Raw genomic sequence first — 19,319 nt, forward strand, 5'->3', positions numbered from 1 at the left:
CTATTCTTCCTGAAAACCAAGACTAAGTCTGGTTTATTCTGTACATGTCTATGAGCTATTTACCTCATTAATTCCTACTACTATTCTCAAAATATCCATGTTTGGATTTATACATTCTATTCATATTTTAACTTTGAATTTTTCAAATTCCAACAAGAGACATGACACAGCATCTTGGAATATGTTCACTTTACTTAAACTTAATTCTGTAAATCTCAATTTGTGATTTACACATATAATAAAGACTAGCAATTTAGTAGACCCTGTTATTAATAGATTTAACTTGTGTTAAATCTGTGTAAGCAGCCATGAAGATCCATGACTGAGCCATGACTTTGAATCTACAGTGCTGTATGAAATGGTGATATAAATAAAAATGTCTGAGAAGGTTATTAGCCAGAAAAATTAAAGTGTTGGTTACATTAAAGCATATCCTATTTTGATAAATAAGAAGTGACTTATAGAACAAAACATCCTAAGCCTCAGCAGAAACTAACCAAAAAGTAAGCAGTGAATCACTAATGGTCTGAAAGGTTTTATTTCTCATCATTTTACTATATCAAATGAAATTCTATTCTAGGTAGTATTCAAGAAAATAAAGGATTCTAAAGGTCTTAAGTCTTATATCACCTGTAAAGGACATGGAAAATCACATACCCAGGGTTTGCGTTTTAGGTCATTGCAGTATACGGTGAGGTTTATTTTCTTTCCTCTTTCTAACACTTCTACATTTTCTAAATGTTCTTCAGTATGCATATATCATTACATTTTCTTACTGGGCTTTTAAAAATTATAAACTATAAATTTTGTTTAATCGAATCACATTAGCTAAGTATTAAGCTCTCACCAACTAACATTAGTTCAGATACTTATTTCAGTTAAAAACCATTTACCAAAATCTCAGAATGAAGATTGTAGACCTGTCCTTGGGACATTTTAAGGTTTCAGGTAAAGCCAATCTAAAATTAGCTGTGAAGGACCCAGGTATTAAATATTTCAGAGTTTTCATAAAAGTTGAAAAATGTGGAGACTCCTCTAAAATGCCAAAGTTTTTTTTCCAAAATTTTCCGTACTTAAATCAAAGCTAGAATTATCTTCAGAAGCTATGGCATGCCTGTAGATGCAAGTGTTCAAGAAGGGGCCGCAGGGATGGTCTTCTGGCTGAGGAACTCTGTAGGCACAGATCCGTGAGCTGACAGAACCTAAATGTAACACCTTTTAATGATGGCCCCAAGCTCTAGCAAAGTGTCACAAAGACCAGTCTGAGCCTGGGAAAGATGACACTGAATATATAATGTGATCTGTGATCATTCCTGATTCACTTAATTACCTGAAAAAAAAAATGTTTCTATAAAACGCAACCAGTCAGAAGTATGTAAGCCTGACAATGCACAGACCTATACCCCTGGGGCTAATAATACATTACATGTTAATAAACAAAACAAAACAAAACAAAACAAAAAAAACCGCAACCAGTCAGAAAAATATTGGCATATAAACACAGAGAAATTTCCTTGAGAAATTAGGATGCATCCACTGAAATAAATGGGCTAAGATAGGTCTGAATACAGTCCTTCCAGTTACACATATATGGATAGTTCTCAAGGAAATCTGAAATCAGTAAAGCAGTATTGAGAATATAACAACTGCTGAAATCAGAACATCCAAGATAGAATTTTTAGAAAAAATGCATTTTGGCCAGTTTATGATAATAATTAAGTGTCTAATGATCCAAATAATCATTATCTAATATTAATGGTTCTATGAAAAGACACGTGTTGAAGTCACCTTAAAAGTACTTGTTAAGAAATCAAATCACAGGAGCGCCTGGGTGGCTCAGTGGGTTAAAGCCTCTGCCTTCAGCTCAGGTCATGATCCCAGGATTCTGGAATGGAGCCGCACATAGGGCTCTCTGCTCAGCAGGGAGCCTGCTTCCTCCTCTCTGTCTCTCTGCCTGCCTCTCTGCCTACTTGTGATCTCTATCTGTCAAATAAATAAATAAAATCTTAAAAAAAAAATCAAATCACAGAAGTAGCAATGTGACAAAAAACTAGGAGCGAAAAAGTCTTAACGAAGGTTTTACTGGTTCTTTTTTCTTTTTATATATGCTCCCAATTTCTATAAAGGAGACATTTGATAAACACAAAGATGTATACTGATCATCAATATCTCCCTAAAAAAAAAACTGTGAGTGATCCACTTACTCATCACAAAGGCTGAACTCCTATATTGTTTTAAATACTGGGTAGGGAGAAGGAGAAGGAAGACAACTTTATTTTACAAAAAAGTCTGATATTCCAAAATCCTTTTACAGATTAATTTTCCTATGTCATTCAAGGAAAAAAAAAAAAAAGAGCTTACACAAGACTTAAATTAAATTTAATGACACTATAAACCAGATAAACTATAAATTATAAACTTACCTTTCCTGCTCCATTTGTTAATGCTACTAATGATGACAGAATACAGTCATTAGTTGTAATAAGCTTCTGTGTTGCTGTTGGAAGTTCATGCTCTATTGTAGCTTTCTGACTGTAATGTTTAGAAATATCTATAAAAGCAATCAAATGAAAAATCTTACTATCCATACACAAGTTGCACACAACCAGCCCGTTAACTTTTCATATCTACTCTTAGAGACTTATGCAGTAAATCTGAATAATAACAAAAAAAATGATCCCAACTCTATCAGGATTGTCCTGAATATTACTTAGGTCACAAAATCACGTGGAAAGAATAGAGACAAGCGAGAGTCTCTTAATACCATCCTGGTGTCTCTATTCCCACCACCAGCTTGTGACTGATGATCCCTCCTCATTGGAGAGTTTGCCCTTCTTCTAGTGCTCGGTAAATGACCCTGACCAGTACTTACCAGTTAAAAACGCTGTTTTGATAGTCTGGGCAGGCACAAATGAGAATTTATCTCGCACTCCTATAGGCTAACCATGAGGTTGGAACAGAATGACCAACAGAGGCACGATGTCCCACAATCCTCACTGGACCATAGCTAGTTTGTTAGTACATACCCTAACTGACAAGGACCAGGATTGAACACTCCCATGTCTGGCTTCACAGGCCACTGCCCCCAGTCCCAGAATATTACAACAAAGCCTGTAGTCAGGAAAGCACAGGAGAGAGACTTAGATATAAAAAAAGTTAAAAGAAATTGCAGTAGGTGAAACTGGCTAAACTACTAAGCTTGGGGTTTTCTGGGTCTCTGAGAAAAAATGATTTTGTCCCGGAAATAAGGGATAATGGGAGAATTCTTAAGACAACACTGATTTATGAGGAAAAGTAATGATATTTTTAAATAATAAAGTGTTCACAATTCATTCTCCTCTGCCTTTTTTAGAATACTTCAGGTACAACAGCATGAACTATCATTACCAACAAAGCTAAAAATAAATCACAAAATACAAAAATTAATTTTTATTACAGGTGTGTATGCAGAGAATTGCATTTATTCAGAATCAAGGAATCTAGTTGATTTTAGACTATGGATAACTAAAAAGAAATAAGACTAGTTAGAAAGAAATGGCATTTCAGATTTAACCTGATATGATCATGATATTTTAACACAAAATCACTCTTATAAATAAAAGTATTTTTACTAAAATTTTAAAACTGGTGAATTGTTTTATTTAATATAGATATATACATATATATGTAAACTGTAATTTAAGACAGTTTTAGATTCACAGAAAAGTTACAGAGACTTTCTGTATACCCTTCAGCCAGTTTTCCCTACTATTAACATCTTACATTACTATGGTACAGTTCTCACAGCACAGAAACCAATATTGGCACATTACTATTATGTTTATATATATATTTTTTAAAGATTTTATTTATTTGACAGAGAGAGAGATCTCAAGTAGAGAGAGAGAGGAGGAAGCAGGCTCCCCGCCTAGCAGAGAGCCCGATGTGGGACTCGATCCCAGGACCCTGAGATCATGACCCGAGCCGAAGGCAGAGGCTTCAATCCACTGAGCCACCCAGGCGCCCCTATTATGTTTATATTTTTAAAAAATAAATGATTATCCTCTATATAAAAATTCTACATAAAAATATAAAAAAGTGAATAAAAGTTCAAGTGGAACACAACTTTTTTTTTTTAATTATTTACTTTAGAGAGAGAGAGCGGGAGAGCACAGAAGAGGGACAGAGAGAATACTCAAACAGACTACCCACTGAGCACAGAGCCCGACAAGGGGCTTGATCCCAGGACCCTGAGATCAGTCCTGAGTCGAAATCAAGAGTCATCTGCTTAACCAACTGAGACACCCAGGAGCCCCACTGAACATTTTTATATACTGAATTTGCTAGCCCCTAACACAGACATTCTCTTGCTACACACCACAGAAAGTTGTAGTCACTATTTTACTGGAAGTACACAAAGCTTAATACAACTCAGCTGGCAGGTACTTTTAGGTGATTGGTAGATGACTGAGATACTTATGAAAGTCATATAGTACTATGAACACTGACGTGGTTTCCACTGAAACAGGGCCACTGTAGTTTGACAGCAATAATTCTCCTGAACCAACTCTTTACTGAGTCCAAATATTTCAATTATTTAGGGTGTTCCTTAGCATTAATTTTTAAATCCAAAAGAACAAAGAAACCATGTGACCTAGGCCAGATTTTTTTCCCTTTTTTTTAAGATTTAAGATTATTTATTCATTTGACAAAGAGAGCACAAGCAAGGGGAGGAGCAGGCAGAGGGAGAAGCAGGCTCCCCGCTGAGCAAGAAGCCTGATGTGGGACTCCATCCCATCACGACCCAAGTTGAAGGCTGACACTTAACCAACTGAGCCACCCAGGCACCCTGGGGTTTCTTTTTATGATTCCTAGGAGTCTACCTGCTTTAGACCTGAGACTAAAAATCAACAGTTCTCACTTAGAACTCCCTTGTTAAAAGATTAATTCATACCTATTTTAAATCCATGTAGGATAGGCATGTTTATAAATCTCTAGCTCTCTTTTTACACTGACACTTGCCTGCCTGCCTCCCACCTCAGATCAAACAATTATTCAGGGCAAAGCAGGAAGGGAAGAGGTTTGAGAGTTCTTGAAATCACAAAGCTTCTTCTGTTAATGCCAGTTGATGTTCACTCTGAGTCTCCCTGAGAGATACACAGCTGTCTTCCAAGCTAGGTAAGAAGACAAATTTGAACTGTAAACCTAGGAACAGGACCCCATAATCTTGCCAACCACCCTTCCTATTTCCCAGTATTCTCTCTTTACATTATGTCTGCAAGGACAGAAACAAGCAGAGGCACTAAGGGGGTGGTGAAATTCACCTTACTGAATGGTAAGGTGGTGCTAGGTGAGACTGTTGGCACTAAGAATGAATGATTCCCAGTGCCAGAGGTTACATGCCAATCTACAGAAGGGCCTGAATATACCCAACTTGTACATGCTTTCCAACACTCGTAAGTTTTTAAAATTATTTTCTGTGAAACTAGTAATAGGTCCGCAATCGTTACCTCCACGCCACAATGAATAATCTAGGCTATTATTAATCTGGGCTATTTCTGATAACTGCTTCTGTCCTTTCCTCCTTCCCCTGCACCAACTGTCTTCAAAAGGAAAAGAAAGAAAAAAACGAGAAGCCACGCAGACCTATAGATTAAAAAGTCAACTCTGAATCAGCTAAGAAGCATATGAAATGTCCTTCAGCCGAATTATTCTTAGTCTATAGCAATTAAATACCAGCCAAAGCTTAAAACCAGACCTTCACTTCTCAAGGTTCCCCTGACCAAAACAGGGCTTAAAATGGGCACTTTAAACATAAAAATGCACAAGATGGTGAAAAGTTAGTACATTCTTTCTTGGAACTTTAAACTCCGATTTCTTCAATTCCTTCATGCTTGGGCTCTTAACGAATGCAAAGTATTTTGCTAAATGCCTCTCAATAAGCATGTCTGGCTTGATAAAATTCACACACCTGCCTGCAATCAGTGCAATGCATTTTTGGCTAAAGTACTGTGCACAAGGGTTTCTCTTCAGCGCTTTGTTTACCTTCAGAAATGAAGCAGATGGAAAAAGCAGACGGCAGTGAGCTATGCACTTCAACAGAAGCCAAGTGCTACTAAGCCTTTTTCTGGGGTCTATTAGCCTTGGCAGTATTTGTTTAAATCTCACTTGGGGAGAGCTGAGAAAATAAGATGCAGGTTTTCAACTCACTGATGTACTTTTCAAGCCTCACCTTTCACGACATCATGAAATCCATGCAGAGCAGCACCAACGTTTGTTAAGACAGAACCGTAGTTTGTCCGAAGGAGTCCGTCTGGCTCTGTACCTAGGAAACCAAAATCACAAGCCTAAGCATTTCCCTAGAAGACGTCTTCGCCTGCAAAACTGACAGCCCACCCTCTTCCACTTTTCAGAACAGAGAGAATAAAGACTGCCTGTGATGTGCTGGAAATAATGGGTCCTGAAATCCTTGCAGACACATTCAGATATAACGGTGATAAATACAGCCACCACTGACTGATTTGCATTATCCACATCCACAAATATTCTTAATAGTTAAGAATCAAAATTAAATTGTTAAGTAGGATTACATATTTTATTATTCTTTTTGAAATATAAGTTTGTGAGGTGCCTGGATGGCTCAGAGGGTTAAACCTCTGCCTTCAGCTCAGGTCATGATCTTGGGGTCCTGGGATAGAGCCCCACATCAGGCTCTCTGCTCAGCGGGGAGCCTGCTTCCCCCTCTCTCTCTGCCTGCCTCTCTGCCTATTTGTGATCTCTCTCTCTCTCTCTCTCTCTGTCAAATAAATAAATAAATAATCTTAAAAAAAAAAAAGTTAGTGAATTTCAACCTTGTTACAGAGCACATTTCCCGATTTCTTTTTTCCCTACATGTTATTTGTTGAATCTCACTAAAAACATCATTATTCAGACTTCTACTTCTGATATGACTGCATGAGCAGCTCCACAGGCCAATGCTCCCCCCAAAACTGGTGAAAATTATATTATTTTAAAAGACTTTATTTATTTATTTGAGAGAGAGAGAGAGCATGAGAGGGGTGGAGGAGTGGGGGAGGTGGGTAGGGAGAAGACGACTCCCTGCTGAGCAGAGAAGCCGATGTGGGGCTCGATCCCAGCCTGAGATCATGACCTGAGCAGAAGGCAGATGCTTAACTGACTGGGCCACCAGGTGCCCCTGAAAATTATTTTAAAAACAACCATTTAAAACTCTGGAAATGACCCTAAGTAGATACAGCAAATGAAGAAACATTTTTATCAAGAGAATCTTTTAAAAACAAAGGAAAAAAAAGAAAAAAAATCTTTAACAACTCTAAGAACAACCAGAATCTGTGGTATTTGAACAAAGACCCATTCCCCCAATCCCCTCATCAGCTCAGTGAGCTGGAAATCCCACTCCAGAATGGTGAGGCCAAGAATATAACTCTCCCATAACTGGAGGGCTGCATTTCTCCTCTTGTCCCCCACCTACCTGTTAAAGCTAAGTTCAGGCTGAGTATGACAGAGAGGTGGGAGTTCTTCCACCAGCCCCAACTCATGGGATGGAGGCTCTACCATGAGCCCAGCACTGCTGAGAAACTGAGGTTCTCCAAACCCTTGCCCAGCTCATTTTATCCACACAGAAAGGGCAAGCCAGGGAGACTGGAGGCTGTGGCCCTACCCCAGCTCCACCAGCGCTCAGCCACTAAATCAAGAGTGTTACTCAGAAGTACAGCATTGTCCCCATCTCCATCACCACAACCATGGCTCAGAGATTTAGCCCAAGGGAGGCACAGGCCTTAAAACAGAAAATTCTGAATCTGTTCCCAAAGGAATTGATTTCATTCTCAATAGAGTACGGAGAAGTTCAAGTCTAAACGTGTTCTCAAAAATAACGGAGCTTGTGGGGAAAGCAGTTAACAGGAAACTGGTAGATTCATTAAAGATGTAAGTTAAACTACAGGGTGGCTGGTTTACCAGGGGGGAAGAAAACAGCTAAGAAGAGCCCTCCTGAGGTCATAACAAACCTCAAACACTGATCTCAAAAAACATAGCCATAAAGAAGCCCAAATTCAACTGGATCAACAGTGGAGCAATTTACATCCCCAAGGCATTGTTAAAAACAAGACATCAGTCAGCCAGCAATCAGTGGAGTTTATCCCTGGTGAGATCAAGAAACAAAACAGGGAAAGGTCCCTGGCAAAACCATGGTCACCCCAGGGCGACTATGTGCATGCTGAATGCTTAACAGCCCTGAGAAACAACATCAGCGTGCTTACTCTGAAAAACTATAAAATAAAATTAAAGAAGGTCTACCTAGATGGAAAAATATACCATGTTCATGAACTAGAAAATTTAACATCGTTAAGACGGCAATGCTCCCACATTGCCAGGGCTGCTACAACATAGGACCACAAAGGTGGTGGTTTAAAACAACAGAAGATACTTTTCTCACAGTTCTGGAAGCCAAAAGTCTGAAATCAAAGTGCTGACAGGGCCACACTTCCTCCAAAGACTCCAGAGGAGAATAATAACTAATAAGGAGTAATAATAATAATTATTATATAATAATAATTATTATTATATAATAATAATTATAATTAATAAGGAAAATAATAAATAATGAGAATTCCTTGCCTCTCCCAGGTTCCGTTGGCCCCACACATTCCCTGGCTTGTGGCAGAATTATTCCAATTCTTGCCTCTATCTTCATATGGTCTCCCTGAGTCTCTCCTGTGACTCCATCTGTCTCCAAATCTCTCCTTACAATGATGGAAGGATGGCAGTCACTGGACTAATAAGGCTCTCCCTAAACTAGTAGAACCCCACCTTATTTTGATTACATCTGCAGAGATCCTATTTCCAAATAAAGTTACATACAGAGATACTGGGGTGGAATTTCAGGAGGGAGACACAGAAACTCCCCAAAATGATCTACAGATTCAATAAAGTATCAGAATCCCAGCTGATTTTTTCATAGAAACTAACCAGCTGATTCTAAAATTCATAAGGAATTGTTAAGAGAACAATAACAGCCAAATAATCTTGAAAATGAAGAACAAAGTAGAAGAACTTTCGCTTCTTGATCTCAAAACTAACTATAAAGCAAAAGTCATCAAGACAGTATAGTATTGGCAGAGGATACATAGATCACTGGAATAAATCTAAGAGTCTAGAAATAAATCCATACATCTATGATCAACTGATTCTTAACAAGTGTGCCAAGGCCATTCAATAGGGAAAGAATAGTCTTTTCAATAAATGGTGCTGAGAAAACTGGATAAACGCATGCAAAAGATACCTCACACCAGATACAAAAATTAACTCAGAATGGATCAAAAGCCTAAACATAGGGTTAAAACTATACAACTCTTAGAAGAAAACATAGGGGATAGTTTTTATGACCCCACATTTGACAATATATTCTTAGATATGATACCAAAAGCATGAGCAATAAAATAAAGACAAATTGGACTTCACCAAAATAACAAACTTTCATTATGGAATGGACACCATCAAAAAAGTGAAAAGATAATCCACAAAATGGAAGAAAATATTGTCAATCGTGTACCCAAAAAGGGATTTGATCTAGAATGTATAAAGAACACTTAAAACTCAATAATAAAGAGATAACCCAACTGAGAAATAGAGAAAGGATCTGAATAAACCTATTTCCAAAGAAGATATACAAAAAGCCAATAAAGACATGAAAAGATGCTTGACATCATTAGACAGCAGGGAAATACAAATCAAAACTGCAATGAGAAACCACTTCAGAAAGTCAGATAACACTAGGATGGGTAAAACCAAAAAGTGAGATAATAATAAATGCTGGTGAGGATGTGGAGAATCAGAACACTCATACTCTGCTAGTGGGAAACCACCTTGGAAAACAGTATGGCAGTTCTACCAATAGTTAAACACAGTTGTCATATAAGCCAGCAATTCCACCCCTAGGTATATACCCAAGAGAAATGAAGGCTATGCTCACTCAAACACTTGTTCCACAATTATCTATAGCATCATTATTCATAACAGCCAAAAGGCTGAAACTACACAAACTATCCATCAACTGACGGGTAAATAAAATGTGGTGGGATATATATAATGGAGTATTATTCTGCAATAAAAAGAAATGGATGAATCTTGAGAACACTGGGCTGAGTGAAAAAAAGCAGTCATAAAAGACCACATATTATATGATTCCATTTGTACAAAATGTTCAGATTAGGCAAATCTATAGACAGAAAGTACATCAGAAGTTGCTTTGTGCCAGGGAGGGAACGAATAGGGGAATGAGGTAATAGCTAAACTATATAGAATTTCTTCTTAAGGTGATGAAAATATTTTAAAATTAACATTGATGTGTGATGGTGCACATATCTGTGAATATACTAAAAACCATTGAACATTATACTTTAAATGTAGATTAAATGGTATATAAATTATACCACATTAAAGCTGTTACAAGAAAACAAATGACAGTACCAGAAAAATCACAGCATTCTTAAACCAAGATCCATTCTATTACCTGAAAATACTCTCTCCAAGTTACAGCAAAACGAAACAAAAGATATTTTTACTTCCAAACCTCCTTACCCTATGCTACTTGTTGGAAAGTTGCTACAATTCTTGTGCTTTGCTCCTCTCCATTTAAAAAAAAAGATGGAGAGAAAGGGAATTAATATTTAATGCATGTCTTCAATGCCTAATATTGCATATTCTTAATTTAACTTAATAATTATTTTACCTCCATTTTAAAAATGGGGGAAAACAGGTACAGAGAAGTAAAGTGATTTGCCGAAGATCATAAATGTGAAAGGGGCTGGAAGATTTGAATTCAAGTTTTTCTGACTCCAGATCCTATACTCTTCTATTCAAAGAAACTAAACAACTCCCTTCTCCAGCTTCTTTTACTCTAAGCTCTTCAAGTTGAACCATGAACAACCAAAAACTTACTTGGCAAGGCAAGAAGATGAATATAAGTCTGCAGCTTCTCAAACACAGCTGTCATCTTTTTCATGTCCTGAGATAGCTCTAGGTTCCTGGCTCTCAATGCAGATGTGCAAAGAGAAGATTCACATTCTTCTTCTAAACTAGGAATGAGCAGATTTTTCAAAAGTGAGAATCCTAATGATTTTCAAACAGCTGTACTAAATCACCTGAATTCTCAAACAACTATATCCAAAGAGAAACTTTCCAAGAAAAAAATAAAACTGATCTCATTTATAAGGTTCCATTTTCTAGACCACAATAGATATACCTGTTGGCTGCAAATGACTAACAGAGATCCAAACAGAAAAAAAGCAAACAAACAAAGGCAGGTGCCCATTGTCTTTCCATCCTTAGAGCAGCATAAAACTATTTCCCTTGAAAATACTTTAAGGGAAATAAATTTTTTTTTGAGGAACGGTGCCTAGGTGGCTCAGTAAATAGAGCATGGGACTCTTGATCTCAGGATCATGAGCTCAAACCCCACACTAGACATAGAAATTACTTTATTAAAAAAGAAAGAAAGAAAAAGGGACGCCTGGGTGGCTCAGTGGGTTAGGCCTCTGCCTTCAGCTCAGGCCATGATCTCAGGGTCCTGGGATCAAGCCCCGCATCGGGCTCTCTGCTCAGTGGGGAGTCTGCTTCCCCTTCTCCATCTGCTTGCCTCTCTGCCTACTTGTGCTCTCTCTCTCAAATAAATAAAATCTTTTAAAAAGAAAGAAGAAAAAACATGCCAAGAAAAATGTTTCATACATTAAATTCCTAAAGAAACCTTTTTAGTATATATATTTGTAAAAGCCAAACAGATGGAAAAAAACAATCTATACACTCAAATCTAAAAATCAATGGCTAGGGACGCCTGGGTGGCTCAGTGGGTTAAAGCCTCTGCCTTCGACTCAGGTCATGATCCCACAGTCCTGGGATAGAGCCCCACATTGGGCTCTCTGCTCAGTGGGGAGCCTGCTTCCTCCTCTCTCTCTGCCTGCTTCTCTGCCTACTTGTGATCTCCATCACATTTTATTTATAAATAAATAAAATCTTAAAAAAAATCAATGGCTAATAGTCATATAATACAATACATTGTTTCACTTTCTATTAAAGGGTTACTTGGGAAAACAATTATAAGGTCAAAAAACACGTGAACTCTTAATAGTGTTTATTAAAAATGTGCCAGAAATCAAGCAAAATGCTTTTTATATAAAGCTAGGAACATTATTAACACAGGAATGATAATCATATCCTCTTCCTTCTCTTTCTCTACTTTAGAGCAGACAGCTATTCATTCAATACTAAGCCCACTTACTACTAAAAAGAACATGTCACCTTGTCAATTAAAGTGGTTTTTAAACCAAGGATGAAAAGTTGCCTAAAAACATAAATACGTGATGAAGCAGAGGACAAAACATCCCAAGAATAGGAATCTAAAATTAAGAAAGGACTTATCCAATGTTTCTAAAAATGTAACAGTGAAAAAAACAAATTAAGGTAAAATAAAAATGCATAACTGTTTCAAGTAGCAAAAACTACCTTTGCAATGGTTCTCAAATAGATTCTTCTTAAACATAAGCCAAATCAATAAGATATATTCAATTTAGTGGTTAAACTTCTAAAGTCAATTTTCAAAAACTTTACATTAAACTATAAACTGTATTAATCTGAATGAAATTATAATTCATAATTATTAGTTTAAGTCCTAATTCTCTGATTCCTAAAATTCTGTCATATCCACAAATCATAAAATTTGGTTAACAAAATACCTTGTCAGGTTAGAATTAGGAAATAAAATGGCTTTTAACACATAATAAATTTTTTAAATAATGAAAGTTTACATTTTTGAAAAGGTAAAACCTATTACTTTAGCTTTATCAAGATTTATGAACCATAATTACTTGTACATTTTCAATATCTATAAGTTCCTCATCTACATATTTTCTAAGCCTTATCTTACAATATATTATAATACACATATGTTCTTACTTCTCTTACATTCCAGTTGTATTATTTTTAAATTTTTTTTTAAAGGCTAATCTTAGGATGAAAAGATTCAGATGAATTAGGGGTCTTGATAATTTTAGACCAAAAGTATCAAAACATACAAGCAATATTATCAAATTTCCAGTTATATGGATTTTCTCTTTTCCTTCCAGAAATACTTAACAAAGAATATTTACGTTACCAAATGATATCTTCTATGAGGGCTGGAGCAGATAAAGTTTTTAGCTTATAACTTATTTAAATAAATCACCAATAATAGGGGTGCCTGGGTGGCTCAGTGGGTTAAGCCTCTGCCTTCGGCTCAGGTCATGATCTCAGGGTCCTGGGATCGAGTCCCGCATCGGGCTCTCTGCTCTGCAGGGAGCCTGCTTCCCCCCCTCTCTCTGCCTGCCTCTCTGCCTACTTGTGATCTCTCTCTCTCTTTCTCTGTGTCAAATAAATAAATAAATAAAATCTTTAAAAAAAAAATCACCAATAATAAAAACAAGAAAATACCACTTCAAAGAAACCTAATGATCATTGATCCAATTGTAGAAGCTAATTACTATAACCCCCATCTAGGTGTTTACGGCAAAAAGGATAAAACTGAAAGATTTCTTTCAGTAAATGTGTTATTGACAATCACTGAAAATACTGATTCACGGCATTATGTGGTTAGAGCAGTAACCATGCTATAGAACTACTCAAAAAATCCTAACTGGTGCACTACAATTCCATTTTCTTAAATTTAAGTTTATGCTGCTCAAGCCATTAAATGACCCTTTCTCACAGAAGTCCAAATTGGTTGGGGTACAGAACGATCAGGCAGCTCACAAGGGGCACATGTCGCTCTTTCAATGCCAGCAAAGATCAGGGGACACCCCACAACTCCCCAAGCTTCCTGGCCTCAAGGGTAAGTACCTTTTCAACTGATAAGGAAGAATCTTCTTAAGAAAACATATATAAGAGGTTAGATGCTCTGAAAAAGTTTTCAATTTCACAGTTGTCTCCTGGAAAAGAAAAATAATTTCATGGTTAATAGTGTTATTTGACAAAGAGGAGCTTCCACTTCCAGAAGTAAAACAGAAGAAAATTACCAGGACAGTCACAGTATCCTCAGTAATACTTTCAAATAAATGAAGCATTCCTTCCTCAAGAGGGCGGACGTAGGACGCATTTTCATGAAGGTATTGTGAGAACTACACAGAAGGGAAAGAACTGTGAGTTACATCACTGAAAAACAACAAGTATCCACAGATTTATAAATGGACTCACTGAGTTACAAACATAAATTCTCTTGGAAACTTTTTCTAAAAAGTTTTTCTAGGAAAAGGTTTGGCCTTTACAAAATAGAGATGCTCACCTCTAACAGTCCCAAATACAATTCCCCAAGTCCCCATCTCATTCCAAAAGAAGTAACTTGAAGAGGGGTGACATCATTAACAACCAAATGTGGGAGGACACACCAAGGGGACACTGCATTACAACCCGCACCAACAGGCCTTTCCCCAAACACCTGCTTTTCTAGAGAGGTCTCAGAAAAGAAAAGAAGAGAAAAGAAAAGTCAAAACTGTATGAAAGATTTTTATGTTATGTGCCTTATTTAAAAAAAAAAACAACACAAATCTATTGAGGACAGCTTCTTATTTTTACTGTGTACAATGTTCAGGGTTAACAAATTCTAGGAATATAATTACCACCAAAACGAGGATGTAAAAAACTTTTATAACTATCACCAATACCTTAGTATTTATAAAGAACTAATTCAGTATGAAGAATAAATTCAGAAAAAAAATCCTACAGGGATTTAGACAATTTAAAAGCAAAAAGTTATTTTCCACTTGTGAAATATCTCAGTTATCAAAGTACTGTATAATGGCTCAAATTTTGATTTCTCAGTATAGAAATATAAGATCTCATTATGCAGAAATGTGATTCCACTGGCATACTACAAACTATAGGTATCTGGCCCTGGGCAACTCACTTGATCTCTCTGGCCTTCAATCATAGATGTCTACTTTGTGATTCTATGAACAAGTCTAAACGCTCTGGTCATCTTTTAACAAGTGGTTTCTGAATTTCAGAATAATAGAGACCTAATCAATAATAAGACTTATTAGAAAAACCACACAGAACCTTTCATAGGCCCAAGGTAAAGTATTGAGAAATACATGAATTTTTCAAAGTGATGAAGTGTTTCAGGCAAGATTAACATATTTGATTCTCACTGTGTGGGCATAATGTGGCAACAAGCTAAAATAAAACTCCAGAAAGGGATAAAGAACCAGTATTGGGTAAAATATATTTTTTGATATTATAGGAAGTATAAAAGAAAATATAACTTTTATATTAAAACACTGCAGTACTGTTTTCCCTACCCAAGTCATCTGAAAACTTTCCCCACAGTGAAATTAAAAAGCACTTCAAAGGCCCAAAGTTTGTTTAAGAATTTCAATAGAGTCAGAGAGTCCAATTAAAACTGACGAAAACCAAGCACTTCCTGAGGGTTTCCTATGGGTAAGGTATAATGATAATAAGAACTAACCTTTATTGAGTGCTTACTATGTGCCAGGCACTATTCTTAGTACTTCACATGTATTATCTACTTAATCCTCAAACACACATACCTGTGAGGTATGTACTCTATCCTCCATTCTAAATATCAGGAAGCTGAAGCACAGAAAAGTTAAATAAATTGCCCAAGGGGACACAGAAAGTGGCTGGATCCCAGTAGTCTGACTCCAGAGCATAGCTTTGCTCTACTACTAGGTATTTACTGGATACATGGACATAAACACTATTCAAACCTTGAAAACACTGCATAATAACGCAAAAACAAGTGATCAGCTAAGTAGGAAAAGTGGCATATTCATTTCAGAATGCCACATTATGGGACACTTAGAGCATATATCGATGGCAAGATCCTCAATTTCTTCCCTGTGGGACCCAGCCTTCAAGATGGCCCCAATGATCCCTGCCTTGGCTGTTCTTGACTTTATGTAGTACCCTTGCATACTCTTTCAGGGCTGGTCTCTGTGACCAAGACGACATGGTAGCAGGGATGGTATTCAGTACTAAGTTATAACAGGCATCGTGGCTTTACTCTCTTAGATCACTTATTCTAGGGGAAATTAACCGCTGCCTTGAGGACACTCCAGCAGTCCTATGGAGAAGTGTACTCAATGAGAAACCAAGGCTCCCAGCCAACAACCAATACTAACTCACCAGCTGTGTAAGTGAGCCACCTGGGAAGCAGATGCCCCACCCTAGTCAAGTCTTGAGATGAATACAGCCTCAGTCAGACTGACTGAAAGCTTATGAAAGATCATGAGCCACAAGTCCCCCAGATACGCAGATACTTTTCTCCTGAATTCTTGATCCACAGAAACTATGTGAGATAATAAATATCTGTTGTTTTAAATGACTAAGTTTTAGTGTAATCTATTACACAGCAATACAGAACTAATACACTATTTATTTTTGCCTTTTCAGTTAAATTTGGTCTTGCAAGCTACTTTAAATCCTTTTGTAGAACTAGCTGGGGAGAAAAAAGGAAAGAAAGGAGCAAAATTTCCCAGGCCCCAAAAAAGCACATGGACTGAAGGGATTGACAGTCAACCCTCTTCTTATTCCTTATTTAAACTTCACACACCCTGAAAATGCCCCAAAGCTCAACCAGAGAAGCAGATTCACTCCCACTCCATACCCCAGCAGGAAAGGTCAACTATACCCACCCCCCACACACACACCCATTTTTTTTTTTTTTTTTTTTTTTGCTTTTAAACATACCCAATGACAAAAGTTATACAGTGAGTACAAACAGGGAGGGAGAAAATGCCAGCAAATTAGCTTTTCCAACAATAAAATGGCACTTCCCATTATGTCACACCCTGGTCAAAAAACTGCAATAGTCCCCCTCTTACATACAAAGCGAGTCTGCGCCTTGGACCGACCTTAGGGGGCTTCCAGAGTCTGGAGCCATGTTTTTTCCTTTGCAACTTGACCTCTCATTGCTCTACTTCAAAGACTTCACACTCTTGCCAAAACAGTTTGCTTCCCATTCCCTCCCCACCCCAACCCACTTTGTTACACCTTCCTACTCTGTGACTTTACTCGTGTCTTGCCCTCTTCTGAAGGAAAAAACACCTATGCTATTTCTCTCCTCTTCAAATCTTGCTCATTTGTCAAAGCCCATTCAAATCCCCAAAGACTCTTTCCCAGACACTACCACCAACAGCAATCTCCCCTCCTTGACAACCTCATATCCCTACTGGCCTTACCACCCACACTTCCCCAGTATTTAATTTCTTAAAAATCTCCATGTTTGCCACATTTTATCTTAAGGTCAAAGAATCGTGAATTCTGGTTTTCTTCCATGTCCCCCACAAAACTTGGCTGATGCACAGCAGTGGTCTGAAAAGAAAGAACATGTCTTCCTACTTGTTCAGGGCAGATAACAGGTATACTGAGTTAAATTTACCTTCTGATTCAAAGGAGATATAGGCTCAATGGCAGAATCAATAGGAAAAATCAGAATCCTCTGTTCTGTATAGGTGTGAAAGTTCAGAAGAGCCGTCACCAGATCTTGAACAAAAGCCAGGGCCTGCCCAACAATGTCCCGCATCTTCAGCTTTTAAGTGAAAAGTATATCAAGTCAACTATCCAATTACTCTTCTCAAGCAACTTTCATAAGTCTGGTTTTAGAGAAAACATTTAAATTCTAGTACAATTAATCCTGACTTTAAATTCATTTGCTCCCACTTGGATTTTAATATTCCCATCTAAGGAAATGAGAAAACCACCAGTTTGGGCAAGCAGACTTCTTCCACTTAACCTAGACCATGTCAGTGCAAGGCCCACCAACCTATAAGAAAGATATGGGCTCACAAAGTTAACTGCATCCCGTAATTCAGTTCTAATGGTATCAGATGAAAGCAAAAAACTGTATTACTTATGAATTCAATAAATAGCAAGTTACATAATTTTTTAAAAAAATGTATGAGAAAGTAAAGCCAAAGTTAAACACAATGGTTTAGTGCATTAAACACAAGCCCAAACAATAAATTCTTGTATCTGAGAAATCTGACCTACACATCGCTGAAAATAAAAACATCATCATTACCTGATGTCTCCTATTGTGGAGTGGAACATTCAGAGCGTTATACTGACTATATTCTACAAAACAAAAATGGATCCACATTAAGTCATTTACATTTACAAGAAAATAGCGTAACTGAAAAATAATGAATGCCCTGAAGCAAAATCAGCTTTACATAAGAATTTGAAATGATTAAAGCCACAATCATAGTGTGAGAGAATAATGGAATTTATATAGAACCAGTTGTCTCTCAGATAAAGTAATACTTACAATTTTTTTTTCAGTAGGCTCCATGCCCAGTGTGGGGCTTGAACTCATGACGCAGAGAGCAAATCACATGCTCTACACACTGAGCTAGCCAGGGGCCCCCAAATTTTTAGGATAAACAAACAAACCCTGAGTTCCTATTTCTAAGAAATCATTTCGAAAACTTGAGGCCTATCAGGATTACTTAGAAAGGCCCATGACGTTCGTACCATGTTCAGTCATGCTCCCTTCTAAAATAACCCTGCACACAGCTGCCATAAACATCGTCCAAAAATACCAGTTTTCATGACACTACCATATTTGACAGTCTACCACGGCCTGCTACTGCTGATCACAATGACTCAATTCTATCTCTTTGGGGTTGGCTTCCTTGTTTTATCACAGTCCTCCTCTCTACCCCAGACTCTGTCCCCAACCTCTGATAGATTCCCAACACCTGGCCTCAAACTTCAGTCTGCTCCTCCATCTCTACACACCACTTCAACCACTCAAACCTCCCCTCCTCTGCCTGGTCCTAAGTCAGAAAGAAACTGGTGCCAAAATCCAACTCTGAAAGTCCCTATGCTACTCTCAGCCAGTACTCTCTTCTGGCCCCAATTCTACCAAGGGCTTGGTCTCCTACTCACAATCAGTCTACTACTTGCCTATCAGTCTTCTCTGGGCTTTACTTGTTATTGTTCCCAGACCGGTCCATCTTTTCCAAGAATGTTCTTGCTAACATAAAAGGAGAGCAAGGTCCATGGCAACCTAATTTACCAAACTTAAGGAGGCTTCAAGGCTACTCCACAATCCATGAATTCATTGCTGTGTCCCTTCCGAAGGCATCAGCTCCAAACCTTTTCCATTTTGAGCCCCAATACCATTGTTCCTCTCCTCCCCTGCCCCACGGTTAGGGTGGCATCATCCTACAATGCCAGGAAGACCAGAGCCAAAGCACAAGGGCTTCTTAAATTTCCTACCCTCCACCTCAGAGTCCATGGTTTCCCATATCCTGTCCTCAGCTAACCTTCCC

General features: G+C 37.7%; 1 protein-coding gene across 1 annotated transcript in view; it reads right to left on the bottom strand.

Annotated features, from left to right (window-relative positions):
• Positions 1–19,319, bottom strand: part of PPP1R21 (protein phosphatase 1 regulatory subunit 21) — a 65,754-nt gene that overhangs the window by 23,829 nt on the left and 22,606 nt on the right. Inside the window, exons 8-14 of the mRNA XM_047744473.1 lie at positions 18,065–18,117; positions 17,423–17,572; positions 14,040–14,141; positions 13,864–13,952; positions 10,936–11,072; positions 6,212–6,304; positions 2,424–2,551 (exon numbers count right to left, since the gene is read on the bottom strand). Of these exons, the coding sequence (XP_047600429.1) occupies positions 2,424–2,551; positions 6,212–6,304; positions 10,936–11,072; positions 13,864–13,952; positions 14,040–14,141; positions 17,423–17,572; positions 18,065–18,117 (752 nt within the window). The remainder of the gene's footprint in view (positions 1–2,423; positions 2,552–6,211; positions 6,305–10,935; positions 11,073–13,863; positions 13,953–14,039; positions 14,142–17,422; positions 17,573–18,064; positions 18,118–19,319) is intronic.

This window comes from Lutra lutra, chromosome 9 (genome assembly GCF_902655055.1).
Source record: "Lutra lutra chromosome 9, mLutLut1.2, whole genome shotgun sequence".
Classification (NCBI taxonomy): domain Eukaryota; kingdom Metazoa; phylum Chordata; class Mammalia; order Carnivora; family Mustelidae; genus Lutra; species Lutra lutra.